The sequence below is a fragment of the Colius striatus genome, chromosome 11, assembly GCF_028858725.1.
Source record: "Colius striatus isolate bColStr4 chromosome 11, bColStr4.1.hap1, whole genome shotgun sequence".
Classification (NCBI taxonomy): Eukaryota; Metazoa; Chordata; class Aves; order Coliiformes; family Coliidae; genus Colius; species Colius striatus.
In genome coordinates, this window is record NC_084769.1 from 5799699 (window position 1) to 5819929 (window position 20231).

A 20231-nucleotide genomic window follows, 5' to 3' on the forward strand; every position below is an offset into this window, starting at 1 on the left:
CATGGGTCTTCATTGGTGAAATGTTCAAAGTTTTAATTTAGAGCCTTAATAAAAAGATTCTCATTCAATTCTGTGGATTCAATTCGATTCTCAATCCATAATGTTCCAAAACATAAATATTTCCCTTAAGTTTATAGGGAGCTCTCATCAGAATTGCTTTTTAGGCTGTAAAAGGTGTAAAGATACATAGTACGATTTTGGTGCTGAAGCACAAAGAAGGTTTTGTGTAGTTCACATGTTATCTGATGCTATACAGTAAATTAATAAGATCTTTCTACTGCTTAATGTAAATGTATTTCAATGCAATTGTTTCTTTGAACTGGAAGATCTGCATGAGGAAGTTAGATGTTTCAGTAACCTACAAGAGACTGTTTCAAGGGAGATACTGAACAGTGATGATGACACACTGTGAGCTGGCTTCTCATTAACTAGAGCTGGAAAACATGGGAAAAACTACAATAACAGCTGTGCTGCTTCCACTTAGAAGTCCTTGTTATCCAGTGGCTAGATGAGCTAAATGGAGTGGTATACTCCATGTGCATCACTGATGAACTTACGCTAATGATGTAGTAGGTGGCTATTACAACAGAACCCTGTAGGACTTCAGTTATTAGTTACTGTTTCCAGAGTACTCTTGAGGCTCATTCAGTAGTTTTCATTTGGAAGCTGTGTTAAAAAAATTCTTAAAGTTTTTACCTATAGCTTTTTAAAATCCATTCAGTAAATGTTTAAAGTTACTGACATGTAGGTGTGTGTTGACATACCTATAAACAAAAAAGCCAAAAATATAAAACATCATTAAAAAAGTATTATTCCAAAGATTCAAAACCAGTGTGCTTGAGCACATTAAAAATATCATCAGCAGAATGTGAAATAAGGCTGAGTATATGAGAGTGAACAGTCATTGCAATACTTGCTGGTCAAAGTGAGTGATATTTAAGAAGCTGAAGTGGAAGATGTTCCATCAGAGAAAGCTTATGTAGTACTTCTTCTAACATGTGTAACTTGTTGAGACTTGTTGTAACTTAATTTGGTTCACCTCACACTGAAGCATGAGGAGCACTTGTACAGTCCATTGCAAGGGCTATTTTCTCCTCCAGAGCTGCTTGCTACTCTTCACATCTAAAGGTTAACTGGATAGTCTTTACATCAGCACTTGGACAACAGCATAAAACAGTGTTAGATGGACGTTTGCTTGTCTGCCTGTCAATGATGAAATTTCAATCCATTGTTTCATTTGGTGAATGTAGCATACATTTCCTATTCCCAGCATGTGATGTTGCTTTTTGATCAATTAAGATACAAGAGCTGTCTCTATTTATTGCCTAAGTAGATAGCTGACTAGTGCAAAAGTCTCGAAGGTGACATGCTGTATGCTTAGCCTGAAGAAATGGAGATTTACAGCCTCCTGTGTGCTGCTAGCTCTATACAGCTGTCACTGCTGGAGGGAAGTTAGGGGTTAGAAGAGATGTGGGAGAGGGAGATGATAGCAGCTTCCATAGGGAGCAATCACTGCCCAAAATGCCTTCCCATCACCATCTTGCCTGAAGGAGAAGGGAGAGGAAGCTCTCCATCTTGACCTTATTCTCTTCCCATTGCCATCTGCCCTCTGCAGATGGCATTTCGTTGTGCCTCTTCCCTGTTGTACTTTTCATGCAATGGTAGCAAGTCTTTGCAAGGAAGGGACAGTCTGTAAGGCTTTGAGGTTGGCTCTAGAGATGATCTGCCTGATGAATCCTCTACTGAAAGCAGGGTCATTTTGCTCAAGTTGCATGGCACTGTGTCCAGTTGGGTTTGGAATGTCTCTGAGGATAGATGCACCACAACCTCTGTGGGCAACCTGCTCCATTGTCCAACCACTCTCACAGTGGAAGAGTGCTTATGCTCAGATGCAAATCCCAGGAAGACTTTTTGATGGAAGGGGATTAGGGTTCATACATCTGGAATGTGAATAGTAAAGGAAAAATGTTAGTGAAGGGACTACCCAGGAGAGGAGACCTGCTTCATCAGGGACAGACTCTTCAACCATATTTAGATTTCCAGAGCTCCCCTTGAAAGGCTTCCTAACATCTCTTATCCTTCAAAACATTACTGAACGTTATTGCACACCAGAGCATGCTCTGCTTCTGCCACCAAGTGACATTTTTCTCTCCAAGCCTTCTTCAGACACTGAAATACAATTTGCTTCCAAAGCTGAGAAGTTGTGAGCTGACTCTGACTCAGTCCAGACTACTAAGAAGCCCAGCAGATCTGCTCTTGTTGACTGTTGGCCCTCTCTGTAGTTTACCTATTCTGCCAGTCTGTCACCATTCACAATCTTTGTTAGGTGCTGCTTTCATTTCTGGATGATTGATGAAGATGTTCAATATTGTCAGGCTTCATATCTCATTAGACACAATTTAATGATGACTGTCTCGATGAGACTCCTTCAGTATGTATTCAGTACTGTGAGAGTTCCTTAAAACACTAAACTGGTTTATGTAGACTGAATAAACACGTGTATCCTTCTCATATGAAGGATATCCTTTTAAATGCATATCTTGTGTCCAGGTTAATAACCAGATAGATGACTACCTTCTCCTTAGTCCTGAATCACTTAGTTTAAATGTTCCCATGTGAACTTCTTTTGAGCTTATGCTTGTGTATGGCAGCCAAGGTGTAACTAAAACAGCAAAAGGTCAAAATAATGAGCCATTTCACTGGTGAAGCTAATATTTTACTACATGCCTGCTACCTGCTGATCTCATCCTTTAAAGTGTTTTGTGATGCTGTGGTTGAAGAACATCACATAAAACAAATTGTTTTGAAGCTCAGCCAAATATTGTAGGTCAAGATTTAGGCAGGAAGGAATTTTAGTAGGAACATCCTTGAAAAGAAATTTATCCATGAACATGGTAGGGAGATGCTTTCAGCCAAAGTTTTGTAGACATCCCCATATCTGGGAAGGAATGCTTTCTGGGGAGTGGATTTGGAAGAGCTGATTTGCTTATTTAAGCTTTGTTCTTCCTGCATCATTCCTTGTTTTAAAAATAGTGTCTTGTTACTCACAAGCAGCCTGGATTTACTCAGCAAGACATGCCCGTTTTCACTGCACAATAATCACACTGAGACGCTTCTGGTTTTGAGGAGACTGACAAGTGCATTAAACAAGATGTGTAATTGTCTCGTAATCATAAAACAGACAATACGTTGTAATGTCTGTTTAAAATAAGACATTAAGTTGCTCAGTGACTGATTGCCAACACACAGGCAGTGACGTGTAGAAAGATCCAATTGAGGGTTGAGATATATCAGGTAGAATTTATGAAGTACAGTCCATGTGTCACCGTGCTCAGAAGTGCTTACCTTGAGCAGACACACTCCTTATTTCAAATAAAACTTTCTGCATCACTTGGTGTTAGGGTCCAAGGTTTCCCAAGATACCCATTGATGGGGATGAACTCAGAGATAGTATAGACTTCTTCTTACAAATGATACCTAGTACGACAAAAGAGGAGACTGCAGGGGAATCTCATTGATATTTACAAATATCTAAATAGTGGCTGTCAGGAGGTTGGGGCGGCACTTTTTGGGGTTGTATCCAGTGATAGGACAAGGGGTAATGGAAAAAAGCTGGAACATAAAAAGTTCCATTGAAACATAAGGAAAAACTATTTTACTGTAAGGGTGAGGGAGCCCTGGCACAGGCTGTCCAGGGAGGGTGTGGAAGATCCTTCTCAGCAGGTCTTCAAAACTCACCTGGACACTTTCCTGACCTCATCTAGATGGACCTGCTTTGGCAGGGGGATTAGACTAGATGATCTCTAAAGGTCCCTTCCAACCCCTACCATTCTGTGTTCCTGTGATTCTGTGACAAAAGCTGGTGCTCAGCTATTACATGGCAGCATTGTCCTCATAGCACTTGCAGAGGAGGTGAGACCCAGGGTTGCTCAGGTGTGCCTTTAGCCTCAGGGCTGTTCACACATCACACCTCATCAACCATTCACCCATAGATTGCACCAGTCACTACATCTCACAGATAGTGTTCTCATAGAATCATAGAATGGTCAGGGTCAGAAGGGACCTCTAGAGATCATCCAGTCCAACCCCCTGCTAATGCAGGTTCTCATGTTTAATCAAAAAGGGTGTTTTGTGAGCTCAGAGAATGCACCTTAAAATATGACTCTGCTGCGTGATGATTATAGTAATGGCAAAGGCTGCAAATACAGCACTCTGTTAATATGTTTAATATGTTTTATCCAGCAACTATTTTATGGGAAGTTCAGGAGCAGCCTGGTACCCAGGCCAAAGCACCATTCTCAAGCATCATTTCTCTGTTTATGTCCTAGAAATATTACTGTATCACTCCAGCCTTAGGGAAAAATTCTGCACTCTGGAATTTAAGCAAATGTTACTCAGGAGTAACAGCAGTCCAGGCTTAGACATCTAAGCTCTGTGAAGGAAAAGGATTGCAGTTATAGCTAGGACTTACGATTTGCTTTAACTTGCTACAGGCAGTTCAGGATGCAGAGTTTTCCAGTTGTCATTCTGAGTTACTGTTACTCTGTGCATTACACAGAAATCCTGTGCTGCCTTACAGCTCTCTGGGGCCAGGCAGCTGGAGGCTGACTTGCTGACCCTAACTCTGAATGTCTTTAACACATCTGAATTTTAGCTGATTTTTTCTGAATGGGTAGCTGATTTTAGGAGTTACTGAAAACCAGCTTCAGGGCTGTGTTTTCCCCAGGCTCCTGACCATGAGCTGGGAAGCAGCAGTGACTCAGATGGTGTCTGGACACAATCTGCAGCTTGACCTGGGTTGAGAAACAAAACAGGCGGAGGGCATATTCATCTAATCACTTGTCTAAACAGGAATCTTTTTTCTAGCCTAATATGTTGTTCCCCTTCTCCATCCCCGATTTGAGTGTAATGGGGCACATCTGCTGCATTTGGCATGTTTCTTGAAATGTGACTTCTGCTTCTCTGCTCAACTTTGAGGTCACCCATAGCAGGACTGTAAGGTTCTGAATCAGATCTGATTCCCCTGTCTATCTGTCAGTGGTACATCTACCATAACAGTTACGGGCTGAGGTGTGTGACAAAGTTCATTACATTTTTGTCATCATTTTTTTTTCATGGTACGATAGTCAAAACTAATAAAATGACCAACAAATGGCAGATAAAAAACATGCTGCATTCTTTCAATCCAGCAATTCAATTCTATCAATCAAACTACCCTTTTCTGCCAGAGAAGCAAACCGTGGAGCTTTATATTGCCTGTATAACATCAACAATAACAAACAAACAGAAAGCTTGGGGTAGATTACATTAAAGAGCCTTGGAAAAGATTGTACTTCAGAAACTCAGAAAATTAACTAGAACAGTAAGGCATGCAGTGTATGTCTGATAAGAATGGTCTAGACATCAGTATGTGAATACTGAATCATAAAATCTGAATGAATAGCACAGTGATAAGATCAAGGAAATTCATAAAACACAAAGCTGCCAAAAAGAATACGAATATTTAAGAGAAAAAAAGGGAATCTATATGGACTACAATTAGAAGACGAGTTCAGTAACAAGCTCCCCTAAGTTTTCCTTTGGGTATGTTCCAGAGACAAGGAAAAAAAGGATTAATCTTATTTCCATAATGAAAAATGATCATTTAGCATAAGATAGTGTGTTGCTTGAGGAATATAGTAGTAGAAGGAGCCTCCTGGGTCATGAATGCAGTTTTTGGTATTTCAGGGGCCTTTCCATGTGCTGTCTTTCATGAATCTATCATGATCCATGTCAAAAGCACTTATTTATTTTCTTTCCCTTCTGTTCCCATTCAGAGAGGAGTTCCAGAACCCGATTACGGTAATAGCTAAGAACCTTCTCATTTTCAGCCAGAATTTATTAATGGGCAATTTATACCCATTTGTACTTCTGCCAGTAGCCCTTTAGCTTAAATTGTCTCTTTCCCCAGTGTTGATCCTCTGATATATTCATAGGCAGCAGTAGTAATTCCTCTTCATTTTCATCTCCTGGCACTAATCAACATGAAAACTTGCAGTCTCCCTTCAGATTGCAGCTCTCCATTCCCCTGCTAATCCCTGAGGCCGTTCTCTGATCCTGCTGCAATCTGAGTTTCTACTCCAGATATCTATCGAGGTGGGCATAGACACGAACAGCCACCCCCTGGAAGAAAAGGACTCAAGAGCATCCTAGGCCTTGCTAGCAGCAACATTTTCTCTAGGGGAACTACTTATCCCAGTGCTCTCAGTGATGCATTTCCCTTGTTCCCAGGCAACACTGCACTGGTAGCTCATAGTCATTCTCTGATGAACTGTTTTACAAGGATCCTTTGTTGTTTCAAATTGTGAAATCCCAAAGTGAGAGCTGAAGCTCTGCTGTTATTCCTCAGGCATATTTATCTTCTACTTTGAACTAGTAAACTTTCTCCAATTTATTTTATTTCTACCAGCTCTGTATCATTGATGATGATCAACATTATGTAATTGTTACATTTTAATTTACAGGGTACTGTGAAGTTGTTTATACTGTCCAGCATGTATTGTCATTACAAAAAGAGCAGTACAGGGTTTGTATATTACAGATGTACTTACGAGAAATAATTGGAAACCCACTGCAGCCAGAAGGTCTTATTATCATCCAAGAGGCTCAGAAATAATGACATCTAAATGCATTTCTCTGAATGGGAATCTATGCCTCTTTCATCCTCCCAGGAAAGGCAAAACTGACTGAGGAATCTTCATAAATCCACTCTGCTGCTCGACAATCCCCAAGGGACAAAAAAGTTTCCAGTATTAAGAAACTGCAAACTGAACTGGTTTTGTTGTTACTAGAAATGATCAAAACATCTAATCTTGGGAGCCTGGTGTAAACCTGTTGCAAACTACATGTCAGCTCAGGAGGAACTGACAGAAAGGATAGTCAGATCAACTGGTTAATCCTTTCATTAAAAAAGCCATTCAAGAGATGGTAGTTCCTTATAGCATTCATCTTGGAAGAACTATGCTAAGCAATGTATTTCCTTGAACATAGAAGGAATAATGAAGGTGGGATTTTATGCCTGTGAAGTCCTCTGGGAGCAGTTTGTCCAAGAAGCTTACAGCTCCTCTGAGCCACTGACAAAGGTATATCACTTTAGGTGAGATGAGATCAGTAGCATCTTTGCCTGATTGACTCTTGTCCCATGGGTCTAGATACCTGGGAGTTAGAGGAATACGGCAGTCGGGAAGAGTAAGATTGACATGGGTGTCTGAGAAAGCAGGGTGGCTTTTGTGGTAGAGCTGGAGCACAACGTTAGAGGGTCTTGTTCATGGGAATGTAGGGAAGAAAAAAAATGATGCCCTTCATGTCTCCTGTGGAAGAAAGAAAGCTCTGAAAAAAATGACCAAAATCAGAGCTGGACAAGTTGTCAGTACTCCCTGGGCTTGGAGAAAATAGATCATCCTAAAGACACTCAAAACGACTTTTGCTATCCTGTATTTCTGCAGCTCTCATGTCTTGCTCTGCAGATCCAGGTCTTGAATTGTGGGTCTCCTTGTGAGCTGTAAAGCTCTGTCCTTTTGCTTTCCCTCAGTGCAGTTTCTTCCTTTAAATCTTGAAGCAGAAATACCATGCTTTGAAAAATTCAGAGGTTTCTGTAGCTGTGATAAAAGTGGTAAGCTCAGAGATGCTCATTCTTCACTGCCTGTGTACTTTGTAAACCAATTCACATTGAGAAAAGGACACCAAAGCCGGTGCAGAATTTTACTCTGATGTGAAAGCAAGGAAGGAAAGAACAAGAAATGAAGATCTCTGGCCTTTATCTCTTTAAATTCCCTCTCTGGAGCATTAAAAATATCAGTGTTCACTGCATCATGATTTTTCTTTGCCTCCTCACCTCTTGCCAGTTTTAAATCTAACCAAACCATAAATATGTACACTGTCTTCCACAGCATGTCCTTCAATACTTCAAACATTTTGAGAGGCAAGCAAATTCCATTTTCTTCCAAAGGTTTTTAGGATCAGTTACTTAAAACAAATTAGCATTTATATTTCTGTTTATTAAGGGCATCTGACAATGACCTTAATAACATGTCTTAACTGTTGGACAGCCCTGAATTATTCAGGAACTAGATGATCATTGTAGGTCCCTTCCAACTGAAATTATTCTAGTCTAGTCTAATTTTCTATTCTGTATTTGGTTACTCTTGGCATTATTGCTGTATTTTGTGCTTTGCCACTTGTGGCTTCCCCTGGCAGGTTTAGCAGATCAGTAACAGGGCAAAAAGGCTCTGCTGCATGAAGGTGTCCGGCAGTAAGAAAGCTCTTCACTGGAGCTGTGAATAGAGGCAAAACATGGTTGTAGTAATCTGCTGGATGATTTAGTGGGGGGGGAATTGTGGTTTGAAGTCAGAAATATATGGCAGTCAGCAGCACTGCTTAAATGGATTTGTGGGAAAGTCTGGTGTGTTTGAAGAATCCCTATATGCCTGCCATGAGAATCCAGGTTAAAGTAGTTTTAGTGTAAAACTTGAGGCAAGTGATAGCTTGCTTCTTTTTCTAGCTGGATAAAATGAGAGAAGATATTTTGCTTGTCTCACTGGTCCAGTGTTAACTGTCTGAAACCATTATTGACAGTGGACCATGGAACAAACATGTCTTTTGAAAAAACAAATTTGAAACAAATGCATTAATTGATTAATAGGTTGAGACAGTAACCACAATACAGTTAATGTGAAGACTTGTGTAAGAGAAGGAAGTATAAGTAGAATATTTCCTCAGAGAAACGCTTTCTAAAAGAGTAGCAGATGGAATGAGGACAGCAACAAGGTTGTGAGAGACAGCATGAAAAATAAAAAAGTGCAGAAAGAATGAAGGTTGAGATGTGTGAAAGAAATGTATTCAGTAGAAATGGTCGATCTACAGCACTTCATTTATACTTAACATAAGGAAAATGCAAGCGTTTTCTGCTAAAAGCCACAAACATGATACTGCAATGATTTGAAATCAATGAAATGCAACAGTTCTTGTGAAAGATGTGAGCAGATAGACTGTTTTTATTAATTCCCCCTCGTGGATCTCACTTTGCCAATTTATTATTGCTGTTCTCCAGCAGCCTTTACTGGCTGTGTGCAGTTCCCACTATTCTGGTTTAAGCTGCTGGCTGTCTGCATTCATTATAGAGAAGACTGCAAACAAGCAAAGTCCCATGAGTGTGGTAGTTTTAGTCCAGACTGTGGGCCAGATGCCCACCAAGTCGTTCTATCGCTCCCTCACCTAAACTAAACAGGGGAGAGAGAACAAGAGGTTTGTAAGTTGAGATAAGGACAGGCAGATCACTCAGCAATTAGCACCATGGGCAAAACAGACTCAACCTGGTTGGAAAAGGTTGGATTTATTAATGAACAATCACAATAGAGCAGGGAAAATGAGAAAACCAAATCTTAAAACATCTCTCTCCACCCCTCCCTCTTCCTGGGACCCTCCTTCTTCCCTCACCAGCAGTGCAGGGGATGGGGGTTGGGGTCAGTTCATTACAGATGGACTTTGCCACTGCTTCTTGTCAGGGAGAGGCCTCCTCACACTTCCCACTGCTACACTGTGGGGTCCCTCCCATGGGAGACAGTCCCTCATGAACTTCTTGAGCGTGGTTCCTTCCCATGGGCTCCAGCTCCCCACAAACTGCTCCAGCATGGGGCCTGCCATGGGGGCAGCTCCTCACACCCTGTCCCAGCGTGGGTCATCCATCCAAAGAACAATCCTTCAGGTACTGACTGCTCCAGCCTGAGTCCCTCACAGGATCACAAGTCCTGACAACAAACCTTTTCTGGTGTGGGGTCCTCTCTCCCCACAGGTTCCCATTCCTGCCAGGAACTGCTCCAGAGTGAGCTTCCCACAGAGTCACAGCCTCCTTCAGGCATCCACCCACTCTGGCGTGGGCTCCTCCATGGGCTGCGAGTGGGTCTCTGCTCCCCCATGGACCTCCATGGGCTGCAGGAGTGCAGCTGCCTCACCATGGTCTTCACCACAGGTCACAGGGGAATCTCTCTTCAGTGCCTGGGCACTTCTTCCCCCTCCTTCTTCACTGACCTTGGTGTCTGTGGAGATGTTTTCACATTCAAACTCCCTGTTGCTGCTGCAGTTCTGCAACTGCACAGCAACTTTTTCCTCTTCTCCAATACATTATTCAACAGAATTGTTCCCTCAATCACTAATTGGCCAGGCCTTGGTCAGCTGTGAGTCCAGCTTAGAATTGACTGGCATCAGCCCTATCAGCTACAGGGGAAGCTTCTGGCAACTCTTTGTTTAAAGAAGCCACCCCTGTAACCCCTCGCTACCAAAACCTGGCCCAGGCAAAACCACTACAGTGGTTATCTCCTGGTAAAAGCTCTTGGCTGTATAGCATCAGACAAATATTTGAGGAAGAAACTTACAGGTTGTAAAGGATAGTTGACTGATGTTTGCTTAGAAAATGAAATGTGTGTGTTGATTTTGTTCAGATAAAACTGTTCAATGAAGAGATACAATCTCATCAGCCTCGATTCCAGCTCCACACCTCAGCTTGCAGTCACATTTCAGGTTACCTTTAGAGAAGTTTCCTGGTTTGCATTCTGTGTGGGACTTGTTCTTGGAAGGATGTAATAGATTTAAGGACTGTACTAGAGACAAGAAACCAACAAAGCAAGCTCTGTCCAAAAAAATGCATTATCTTCCTATTCACAAGGGCACAAAAGTCTGAGAAACAGCCCACAAACCACTTGGAAAATGGTCAGATTTAGACAGTGAATGGTTTATCAGCCTCTAGTCAATCTGTAGGTTATGTGGATTACAGAATTCTAGGGAATGCCTTGAGATAATTGTGTGAAACCTTTTTGCTTCTACAACTGTTGCATTATAGCAGGTAGTAAGTTTGGGTGTCAGGCACATGCAGTTTTCTCTCCGAATTTCAGCTTCATTTTGACACCATTTCAGATCTGAAACCCCAGGGCCCAGATGCTGATGCAGACTCGTATTTATATTAATTTTCATTCTGGTCCCAAGTAGAACTTGATGAATAATGATCAGATTGATTAAAACTGCCCCCATATCAAACTACAGGTTTCTCTTCTTTGTTAGGATGTACAAAACTACTTAAGGCCAACCCTGTAACAGCATCTTTCTCCCTTTGAAGCTTATTTTCTGGTCCATCTACATATAGGTTTGAAAAATATGTTCAGATCAACACTTGAAGCTGTTTTCCTCAATCCTTTCCTAATTTTCATGGAGGAAAAAAAATGTTGCTCATCAAAATACTGCTGTTTTGATCAGCAAAATTATTGATACATGCCATACAGCTTGGGGCTGGGCAGTGTTTGAGGTTTTAGTTTGTCTTTATAGAATCATAGAGTGATAGGGGTTGGAAGGGACCTTTAGAGATCATCTAGTCCAACCCCCCTGCAGAAGCAGGTCCCACCTAGATCAGGTGGCATAGGAACATGATGGAAACATGTATTTCATGATGGAAACATATTTCTCCATGCCATGTGCTGATGGAATGTGTTTAACCAATAGGTTTTATGAAGGACTTCAGGAGTAATGACACATACTAGGTCCACTGTTTATCCAACATTACATGTCCAACATTAAGTTACTGAGCTGGAATGTATTCACATTGATTGCTGCGAAGGTTATACATCTATCAGTAAATCAAAACAAACGTTAAAAAGATAGAAAATCATTTGTTGTGAGGAATAGGAAAGACATAGATGTTCAAACCTTTCTCATAACCTTGACTGTTTTTATAATTCTCATCTAACTGCTCGAGTTTTGGTGGGTTTTTTAGTCCAAACCTGTGCTTTGATGGAAAATGACCGAAATGTTCCAGAAATGGATGTCTAAACAGAGCAACAGTATACGTTGATAATAAACTTGTGAGCAACTTTTGATGGAAAGAAAATGATGATTGCTATTTATTAACTTGCTGAAATGCAATTTTCAAAGCAAGCATTTTGCAATATATTGCATGTCATATTTCCAGAAGCAGCTTACATAAATAGTGGTGTTTCCTTGCTGAGACGTGCACTTTACATATATATGAAAGCTTCTGAAGTTTGCAATTTAAGACTAATAAAAATATTTAGTAACATTTTTTCTCTAACCCATATTATTCACAGAATTGCTACCCAAATGCCAACAGATGAATTGCCAGTACAAATGTGCCATTACCAGGAGTGGCACTAGGTGCTACTGTGGCGATGGATATGACACAAGCAGTGATGGAAGAAGCTGCACAGGTAAACAAGAAACATGTTGTAACATCAGCACCCAGGCATCCCCGTGGTTCCCTGATAGCTGTCAAGTGCCAGATGCTGCACTAGAGGGAAAGCTTACTCAGACAGACTGGAGGAAGTGGGACCATTTCCCCTTGCTCAGACAAGCTTACAGTTCATTTATGTGAGCTACTCTCCAAACCTCACTAACAGGAGACCCCGTGAAACTGGTAGTGTTTTACCTCATGCCCATAAAGTCACACCTAGATTAGAATTTGATCAATGGACACTCTGAGGTCGTACAACATAGCTGGGCATGTTATTTCAGCGTAATTAATTGTACACTGCAATTGGTATTCTATTCCATTTTTTGAAATATATGACTTCTTAATTCTCTATCCAGGTATTTGTTTCTTGTTTTATTTTTTTGTCTTTTTATAATCATACTGGAGTTCTGTTGCCTTATGTATGTGCTCGCTACCAATCACTCCTCTCTCCAAATAACAGTGTTAAGCCACACACTTCATAAATGTAATTTATGAAGAGTTATTTTTGGTCTGTGGTTGTCATGTTTTGTGATTAAAAATATATCTGAGGAAATAATTTCAACAGCAATTTCTTAAAATGTCAATTTCTTTACCTAAACTCTCAACCACTGTTAAACAGCATAGCTTGATTTTATGGTATTATGCCTATATACTCTAGTTGAGAAAATCATTCTTTATGTTTATTCACAAAATGCGTAGTGCTTGATATAGTAGATGATGGTTTAATGTAGAAGTTGTGACAATTCATTTAAGGGACTAAAAGACATTGCCAGCATAAACAACTTGAGAAGGATAATCAAGTATTTCCTCTCTTGAAATGCTCCTTCATCAATCCAGATAACTAGTGGCATCTTATACTAACAAGAACCCAAATGTCTCCTTAATGAGGTGTAGGCATTGGATACTACTTTAAAAAAATAACATTTTATGTTTCCAAATAGCCACTAAACTTGAAAACTTCTAGCCTTCTGTTTGGTTACTGGAGTATTCTCAACAGCCAACATCCATAATAAGGTCATAGCTTGAGAAAGGGAAAATATGAAGCATCATACCCTAATGACTTAATGACAACTTTTCACTTAGAATTCTGATTTTTTTAAATGAATTTCTTTTTTTTTCTAATCCTTAAGCAAGATCTTGTTCATTTCCCTTTAGATTTGGATGAATGTAATATGTATGGAAGCTGTAGCCAGACATGTGTAAATACAGATGGATCGTACGCTTGCAGCTGTGTGGAGGGTTATGTACTTCAGCCTGATAACAAATCCTGCAAGGCCAAAAATGGTAAGTTTAAATGTCTTTTTACTTTAATGAAAGTATTGTAGAATATTTTTGGTTGGAAAAGACCTTTAAGAACACCAAATCCAGCCAATAACCTGACACTACCAAGCCCACAACTGAACCGTGTCCCTATCTAGAGGATATATGTAAAAAGACAGACAAAAGCAAACACAGAAGAGATGAATTTTCCTCATTCTACTACCAAGAGCCACAAAACAACCCTAGAAAAACTTTTCACATATTATGACAATACTCCAAGGGAAATATTAGAAGTTATTATGTGGTTATTATTAATTAAATTGAAATACTCAGTTCAGCCAAGATTAGAACAGTTCCCAATTTCCCTGTTCATAAATAAATCAAAGATTTTCCTCACACAAACAAAATAAGCTGTTTACTCTGGGAAGACAATGGAGATAGTGAGAAGACAGAGGAAACGATTGTGAGGTAATTGCACCCTTAGGATAAAAAAAGACATGAGATTGCTTTGTCCTTGCAGTATCTCAAGAGGTGGGTTTCTTGAGATACACATTCACACTAGGCTTTTTATTGCTTAATGAATGTTTTCATTGTGTATTTGAGGAAATTACACATTATTTTCTTATTCAGCATATTGAATTAGCAACACTTTTGTATTAAAAACCTCCAAAAATTCCTTAAGCAATTACTCAACATCCAGAGTGACTCATGACAAAAGTATGGAGCCATGTTTTTTATGTTTTTTGAGTGTTCCTTTCTGTAGTTATTTTGCCATCAGAAAATAGCATGGTCTAGTGATTTTTTTGAGGCTTCATCACATAAACAGCATTACTAAATACGTTCTGACTTCAGCACCAGTAAAAGTCATAGACTTTTTAACTGCTTGTACCAAATTATTTCTTGATCCACACAACACAGCTGAGCAATTCTTTTTCAAATCCACAGCAAAGTGTTGTGAGAGAAGAAAGCCCATACAGAGTAGAAGTATTTCACTGTTCTTCTTCCTCCACGACATGAAAATCAATAATGCAATTCTAGATCAGGGAATCCTCTTGGTGCCAGTACTGGTGCTTGAGATGTGCCTTTGAGTTTCCCTTCTTAGATCCAGCAGACTATGTAGCAACTGGATGTTGTAGTGAACTGTCAGCATCTTAGTGATCTTGATGAAATGAATCAGAGTAACAGAGAACTACTCCTCTGTATTTCTTAATGTTTCATCATGTTTATTTTTCAGTGGGATTCACCTTTTCTGTTGTTTTCAGAAAGGACTCACTACTCACTAACCAGAGAAACCACTACAGGACAGTACAAATCAAGATCATGGTGCTGAAAAGAAATAAGTGTTCCTCATTACATTTTTTTGTATGTGTAAACACAAGTTTTCCTTTCATTAACACTGGATGAAGTTACCAATATGATGAATATTTGAGTCAAATACTTCATGGGGCACAGAGGTCAAAAAGACACCTGGCACAGTAACGAAGGTGTTTTAATCACAGAGCTCTGCAAGAGCTTCAATGACTTGTAATAGCTTTTGTTGCTTCACTGAGTTCAGCTTGTAGTGGAAAATAGTGAAGTTTCTAGTTACAGTCATAGCTTCACTGACCATACAACCTGCTCTACATGAGTTTCTACCTTGTCGGCTAAGGCTCGAGCAGGGACAAAAGCAAACTGTGGCCCTGCACAGACTGACTGATGAAAAGTAGCTCAAATGTGTAACAGATCACAAGTCAAAAATGAGTGGCATTCTGTTGGGCAGGGGGAAAGCTACTACCCTGGTATGCATAAGCAATATTATTACTCCAAGAGACATGAAGTAAGCTTGCTACTTGTTGAATGCTGGGAAGTCTTCAGCTGGGATGTGACATCCAGTGAGAGTGAAGGTTACCACACAAGGCAACTGGGCATCAGTGGAACAGAACCCAGGGAGAAATAAAAAAGATACCTAAAAGGAGTACTTAGAAAAAGTATCAACTTTTTTTTTGGCTTAAAAACACTAAAGAAAATAAGGATGGAAAGAGCAAGCTATCCGCTTTGTCTCCCTTTGACAAAAGTAGTTGTCAAATAGATAAAGAAAATGAGCCAAGGAATATTCTGCTCTGTGTGTAAAAGCTATGAAAGATAAGAAGCAGCAGGAGAGGCTTAGGTTAGTTTAGGCATTATGTAAAACTTTCAATGTTAATAACAGCAGATCTGCTAAGAATACAAATTGCTGAGATCCTAGATATGGCACAGTATGCAACACCAAACTATCAGCCCTTTGCTCTGTAAATGGAGTGGGAGATTTCTGGATATTTACAAGTAGAGTGTTTAAAAGGAGCTGCTGGAGGGCCCAGGTATAGATGGTGCTGAGTAGGTGACACGTATTTGTGAGTACATCTCTGGAGGAGTCCTGCCCTGGCACAGGGATGAGTGCAGTGACAACTGGTCTCCTGCAGTTCTTGCCCAGCCTAGGAGCCCACCTCCACACAACTATCTTTCTGCACGTGGCATGGTACAATTAGCAAAGAAGTTCACAGAAGCCACTTTTTTTTCCTACACTTCAGTCAGCCAAATAGTTGTTTGTGAAGGTGGTAAGGTTTATCCCTCATTAAATTCTGCATTTTCTTCCTCAGCACATTTAAATAACTTTGGAGCTGGAAACTTTTAGCTGCACGGTACCTTTGGGAAAGAAGTTAAAATAGGTATCAAAACAGCTGGGAGCACACCATGTGTTTTTCCAGACTTTTTAACCACACTTTCTTTTATGAATAAAGAATCAGATAATGACTTCTTCTGAGGTGGAAGTGAAATAAAATACAGCTTTGCTGAAGCAGAGTTTCAGAACGCCTTTGTTTACCAATATTGTATGTCTATCCTGCAAGGCCTGCATTTGATAAAGAATATTTAAAGAAACAAAATGACAGAATTGGAAATCTTTAGCTGAGGGGAAAAAAAAAACCCAACCTTTTTCTCCAAAAGTTCCTGGTGTGTTTTATATCTTCATGACCTATCCAGAGAGAAATGCTATGTGATAAGAAACAGTTGTCATGTAGATAAAGCAGGGTAAACTGATAATGATTAGAGCAAAAAGCTTTTTTTGGTATTTAGAAAACATTCATCAATCTTACATTGATCTTGCAACACAGTTGTCTTATAGAGTGTCACAGAATTCATCTTTGAGGGTTTAGAAATAAAGCAGACCTTTTGTGGGGTGTATTGTGGATAAGCATCAAAAATTAATTGCGAAATAAGCTTGGACTGTGTTTTATTCAACAGTACTAACTGTTTTTCAGACTTCTGTACAATATATGTATTGGTAAGAGCAAAGTACTTAGAATTTACAATGCATACCTCAGGAGAAAGGTTTTTTAAGCTGTTTGTAGACAATGAATTCAGTGGTTTATCCGTTTCATGTCATTGACGTGGAAAAAAAATAAATTGCTGCCACTTCTGTAACTTTCCTTCCAGAGGAGAAGTAGGACTGTTGGCAGAGCAAAACGCCTCAGTTTCTGATTTGTTGTGACATCATTTATTGATTCATATTTTAGACAAGATCAGGGTGGAGGGGGAAGTGTCTTTCATCTTTTCCACTGCTCTATCTTAAACGTAATTCAAAGGAAGATGCTTTCATTTTAGTCAAGAGGGATGAATCATAAAACTTGCCTGGATTAGAGAGCTATTCACTTATCTTTCCTATAAAATGGAAAAAAAACAAACCACCAAACTTAAAAAAAAATAACACACATGAAGCCCATTGATTTGAAAAGCTGCCATCAGCTCACTGTAACCCATCCTGCATCTATCCACTTTTAAGCTTTGATTCTGTTTTTGAGAAACATACAAGTAGTTTTTCACTTTTTTATTTTTCATCTGCACTAGACAATACACTATCATAGAATCATAGAATCATACAATGGTAGGGGTTGGAAGGGACCTTTAGAAATCATCTAGTCCAACCTCCTTGCAGAAGCAGGTTCAGCTAGATCAGGTCACACAGGAACGTGTCCAAGCGGGTCTTGAAGACCTCCAAGGAAGGAGACTCCACAACCCCTCTGGGCAGAGTTGAGAGGGAGAAGAATCTCCCTTGACCTGCTGGCCATGATGCATCCCAGGATGCCATTGGCCTTCTTGGTCTTCTTGGCCATGAGGGCACGTTGCTGGCTCATGTTTAGTTTATTATCAATCAGGACTCCCAGGTCTCTCTCTGCAGAGCTGCTCTCCAGCAGATCAATCCCCAGCCTGTACTGGTGTGTGGGGTTGTTCCTTCCCAGATGCAGGACTCTGCACTGGTCCTTGTTGAACCTCATGAGGTTCCTCTCTGCCCAACTCTCAAGCCGGTCGAGATCCCACTGAATGGCAGCACAGCTTCTGGGGAATCAGTGAAAAAACATGATTAACTGATTCCATCCATTGAATTATTTCATGTATGGACTGCCTGAAAAATATCATTTCAAGCTCAGTAATCCAGTTTCTGCATAAGTTCTGCCAGAACACAGATGTATTTTTAATGTTCAATAGCGCCTGCTGAGCAGAACCTCTTAGCAATGCCACCAGTCCTTACCATTCCTTTGTCTGCAGCCAGGTTTGATTACAACTGTTGCTCGGCAGATTTGACACTAATTCTTCCTCAGAATTCCCTTATGTCTTAGACATAAATACTAAAATGCAACCTTTCTTCAGAGTTCAGTGAGGTATTAAATCCTCGTTGCAGTATTCGGTAGACCGGTTCAAAACAGTACAAGAAAGGATGTGGTTCTGTGTTGCAACCTCGGACAATTGAACAAACATGTTGACTGTGTAACTGCAAACAGTTGCTGTGTAGCTGCCTCCTCCTGGAGGCTTTTAAATTGCAGAGAGTGGAAATACCTTTTATCACAAAGAGCAAAAATAAAAACAAGGGATTTTTCACACTGCTGCTGGTTGGGAAAGGAGTGATTGGATCCAGCAGCTGAGCTGGGGAAAAAAAAATCCCAACATTTCACAAGATGCAAATGGAAACACACCTTTTGTACCAGGCTGTAAAAATCAGAGAATCGTTGAATCACTAGGGTTGAAAAAGACCTTTAAGATCATCAAGTCCAACCACTAGCCTCACACAGCCAGGCCCATCACTAAACTGAACCATATCCCTCAGCACCTCATCAATGTGTTTTTGAATATCTCCAGGGATGGTGACTCCACCACCTCCCTGGGCAGCCCCTTCCAATGCTTAACAACACTCTCAGTGAAAAAGTTCTTCTTAATGTCCAATTTAAATCTCCCCTGGTGCAACTTGAGCCCATTTCCTCGTGTTCTATCTTTCATTACTGGAGATAAGAGATGGACTCCCAGCTCATTACAACTCCCCTTCAGGTAGTTGTAAAGAGTGATCCCGTTTCCTCTCAGCCTCCTCTAGGATAAACATCCCCAGCTCCCTCAGCAGCTCCCCATGAGACCTGTTCTCCAAACCCCTTCCCAGCTTTGTTGCCCATCTCTGTAAACGCTCCAGCCCCTCTATGTCGTTCTAGTATTGAGGGGCCCAGAAGTGGACACAGTATTCAAGATGCCACCTCACCAGTGCTGAGTACAAGAGGACAATCACCTCCTTGGGCCTGCTGGCCACCTTATTTCTATTACAGGCCAGGATGCCACCTGGCTCATGTTCAACTGCTTTCCATTTACACTCCCAGGTCATTGGTAAAGATGTTAAACAGAACAGTCAAGTCAATGGTAAAGTCTCTGGGGTGAGTGGGTGATAGAGACAGAATCACTTGAGTTTGGCTTTCTTCTTCTGATAGGTAGCAGAAGTTGTTATGGAGATAAAGGGACATTTACATACACCAGATACCTGCCGACTGCAAATTGACTTAGCTGGCAGCTTTTGAATAAAATTGCTTAATAAGAACACTACTGCCTTGTGTCTTGGAAAAAGCAAGTATAGGGAGCATCACCCTTGGCTTATACCACACAGGAATGTGTGAACAAACAAGTTCAATCCCCTCAGTTGTTAGATATCTTCTGAGACCCCACCTACAGTACTGTGTTCAGCTCTGGGGTCCCCAAGAGACAAATGATGTGGACCTACTGAAGGGAGTCCAGAGGAGGCCACTAAGATGATCTGAGGGCTGGAGCACTCCTCCTCTAAGTCAGGCTGAGAGAGTTGGGGTTGTTCATCCTGGAGAAGAGAAACCTCCAGAGAGACCTTACAGCAGCCTTCCAGAAGCTAAAGGGGCCGATAGCAAAGTTGGAGAGGGACTTTTTACAAGGGCATGTAGTGATAGCAAAAGGGATAACAGCTTCAAACTAAAAGAGGGCAGATTTAGATTAGATGTAAAGAACAAGTTCTTCCCTGTGAGGCACTGGCACAGGTTGCTCAGAGAGGCTGTGGATGCCTCATCCTTGGAAGAATTCAGGGGCAGGCTGGATGGGCATTGGAGCAATCTGGTTTTTGCTGTCATGGTGCTTTCTACTTCTTAATGGATGGTATTAGGCCCACCACCTGTATGATGTAGCCACATTTCAATGCACTGGTGATTTTTGTTAGGTTGGTTTCAAGTGGTTTTTTTGTCAGCATCCACTCCTCAGTTTTTTGTCTTATTTTACAGACTCTAATATCACAGTACCCTACCATTTCATGTGTACTCATAAGTTCTGCAGGTTTTTCTGGCCTTCATTCTTTTAGAAACGCCAGTAATCTGGTTAGAAGTAATTTGCATAAGTTGTATTTCATTTTAGGCAT

At 40.6% G+C, this 20231-nt stretch overlaps 1 protein-coding gene across 1 annotated transcript in view; it reads left to right on the forward strand.

Moving 5' to 3' along the window:
• Positions 1-20231, forward strand: part of LRP1B (LDL receptor related protein 1B) — a 556160-nt gene that overhangs the window by 190223 nt on the left and 345706 nt on the right. The window contains exons 5-6 of the mRNA XM_062005148.1: positions 12129-12248; positions 13427-13555. Of these exons, the coding sequence (XP_061861132.1) occupies positions 12129-12248; positions 13427-13555 (249 nt within the window). The remainder of the gene's footprint in view (positions 1-12128; positions 12249-13426; positions 13556-20231) is intronic.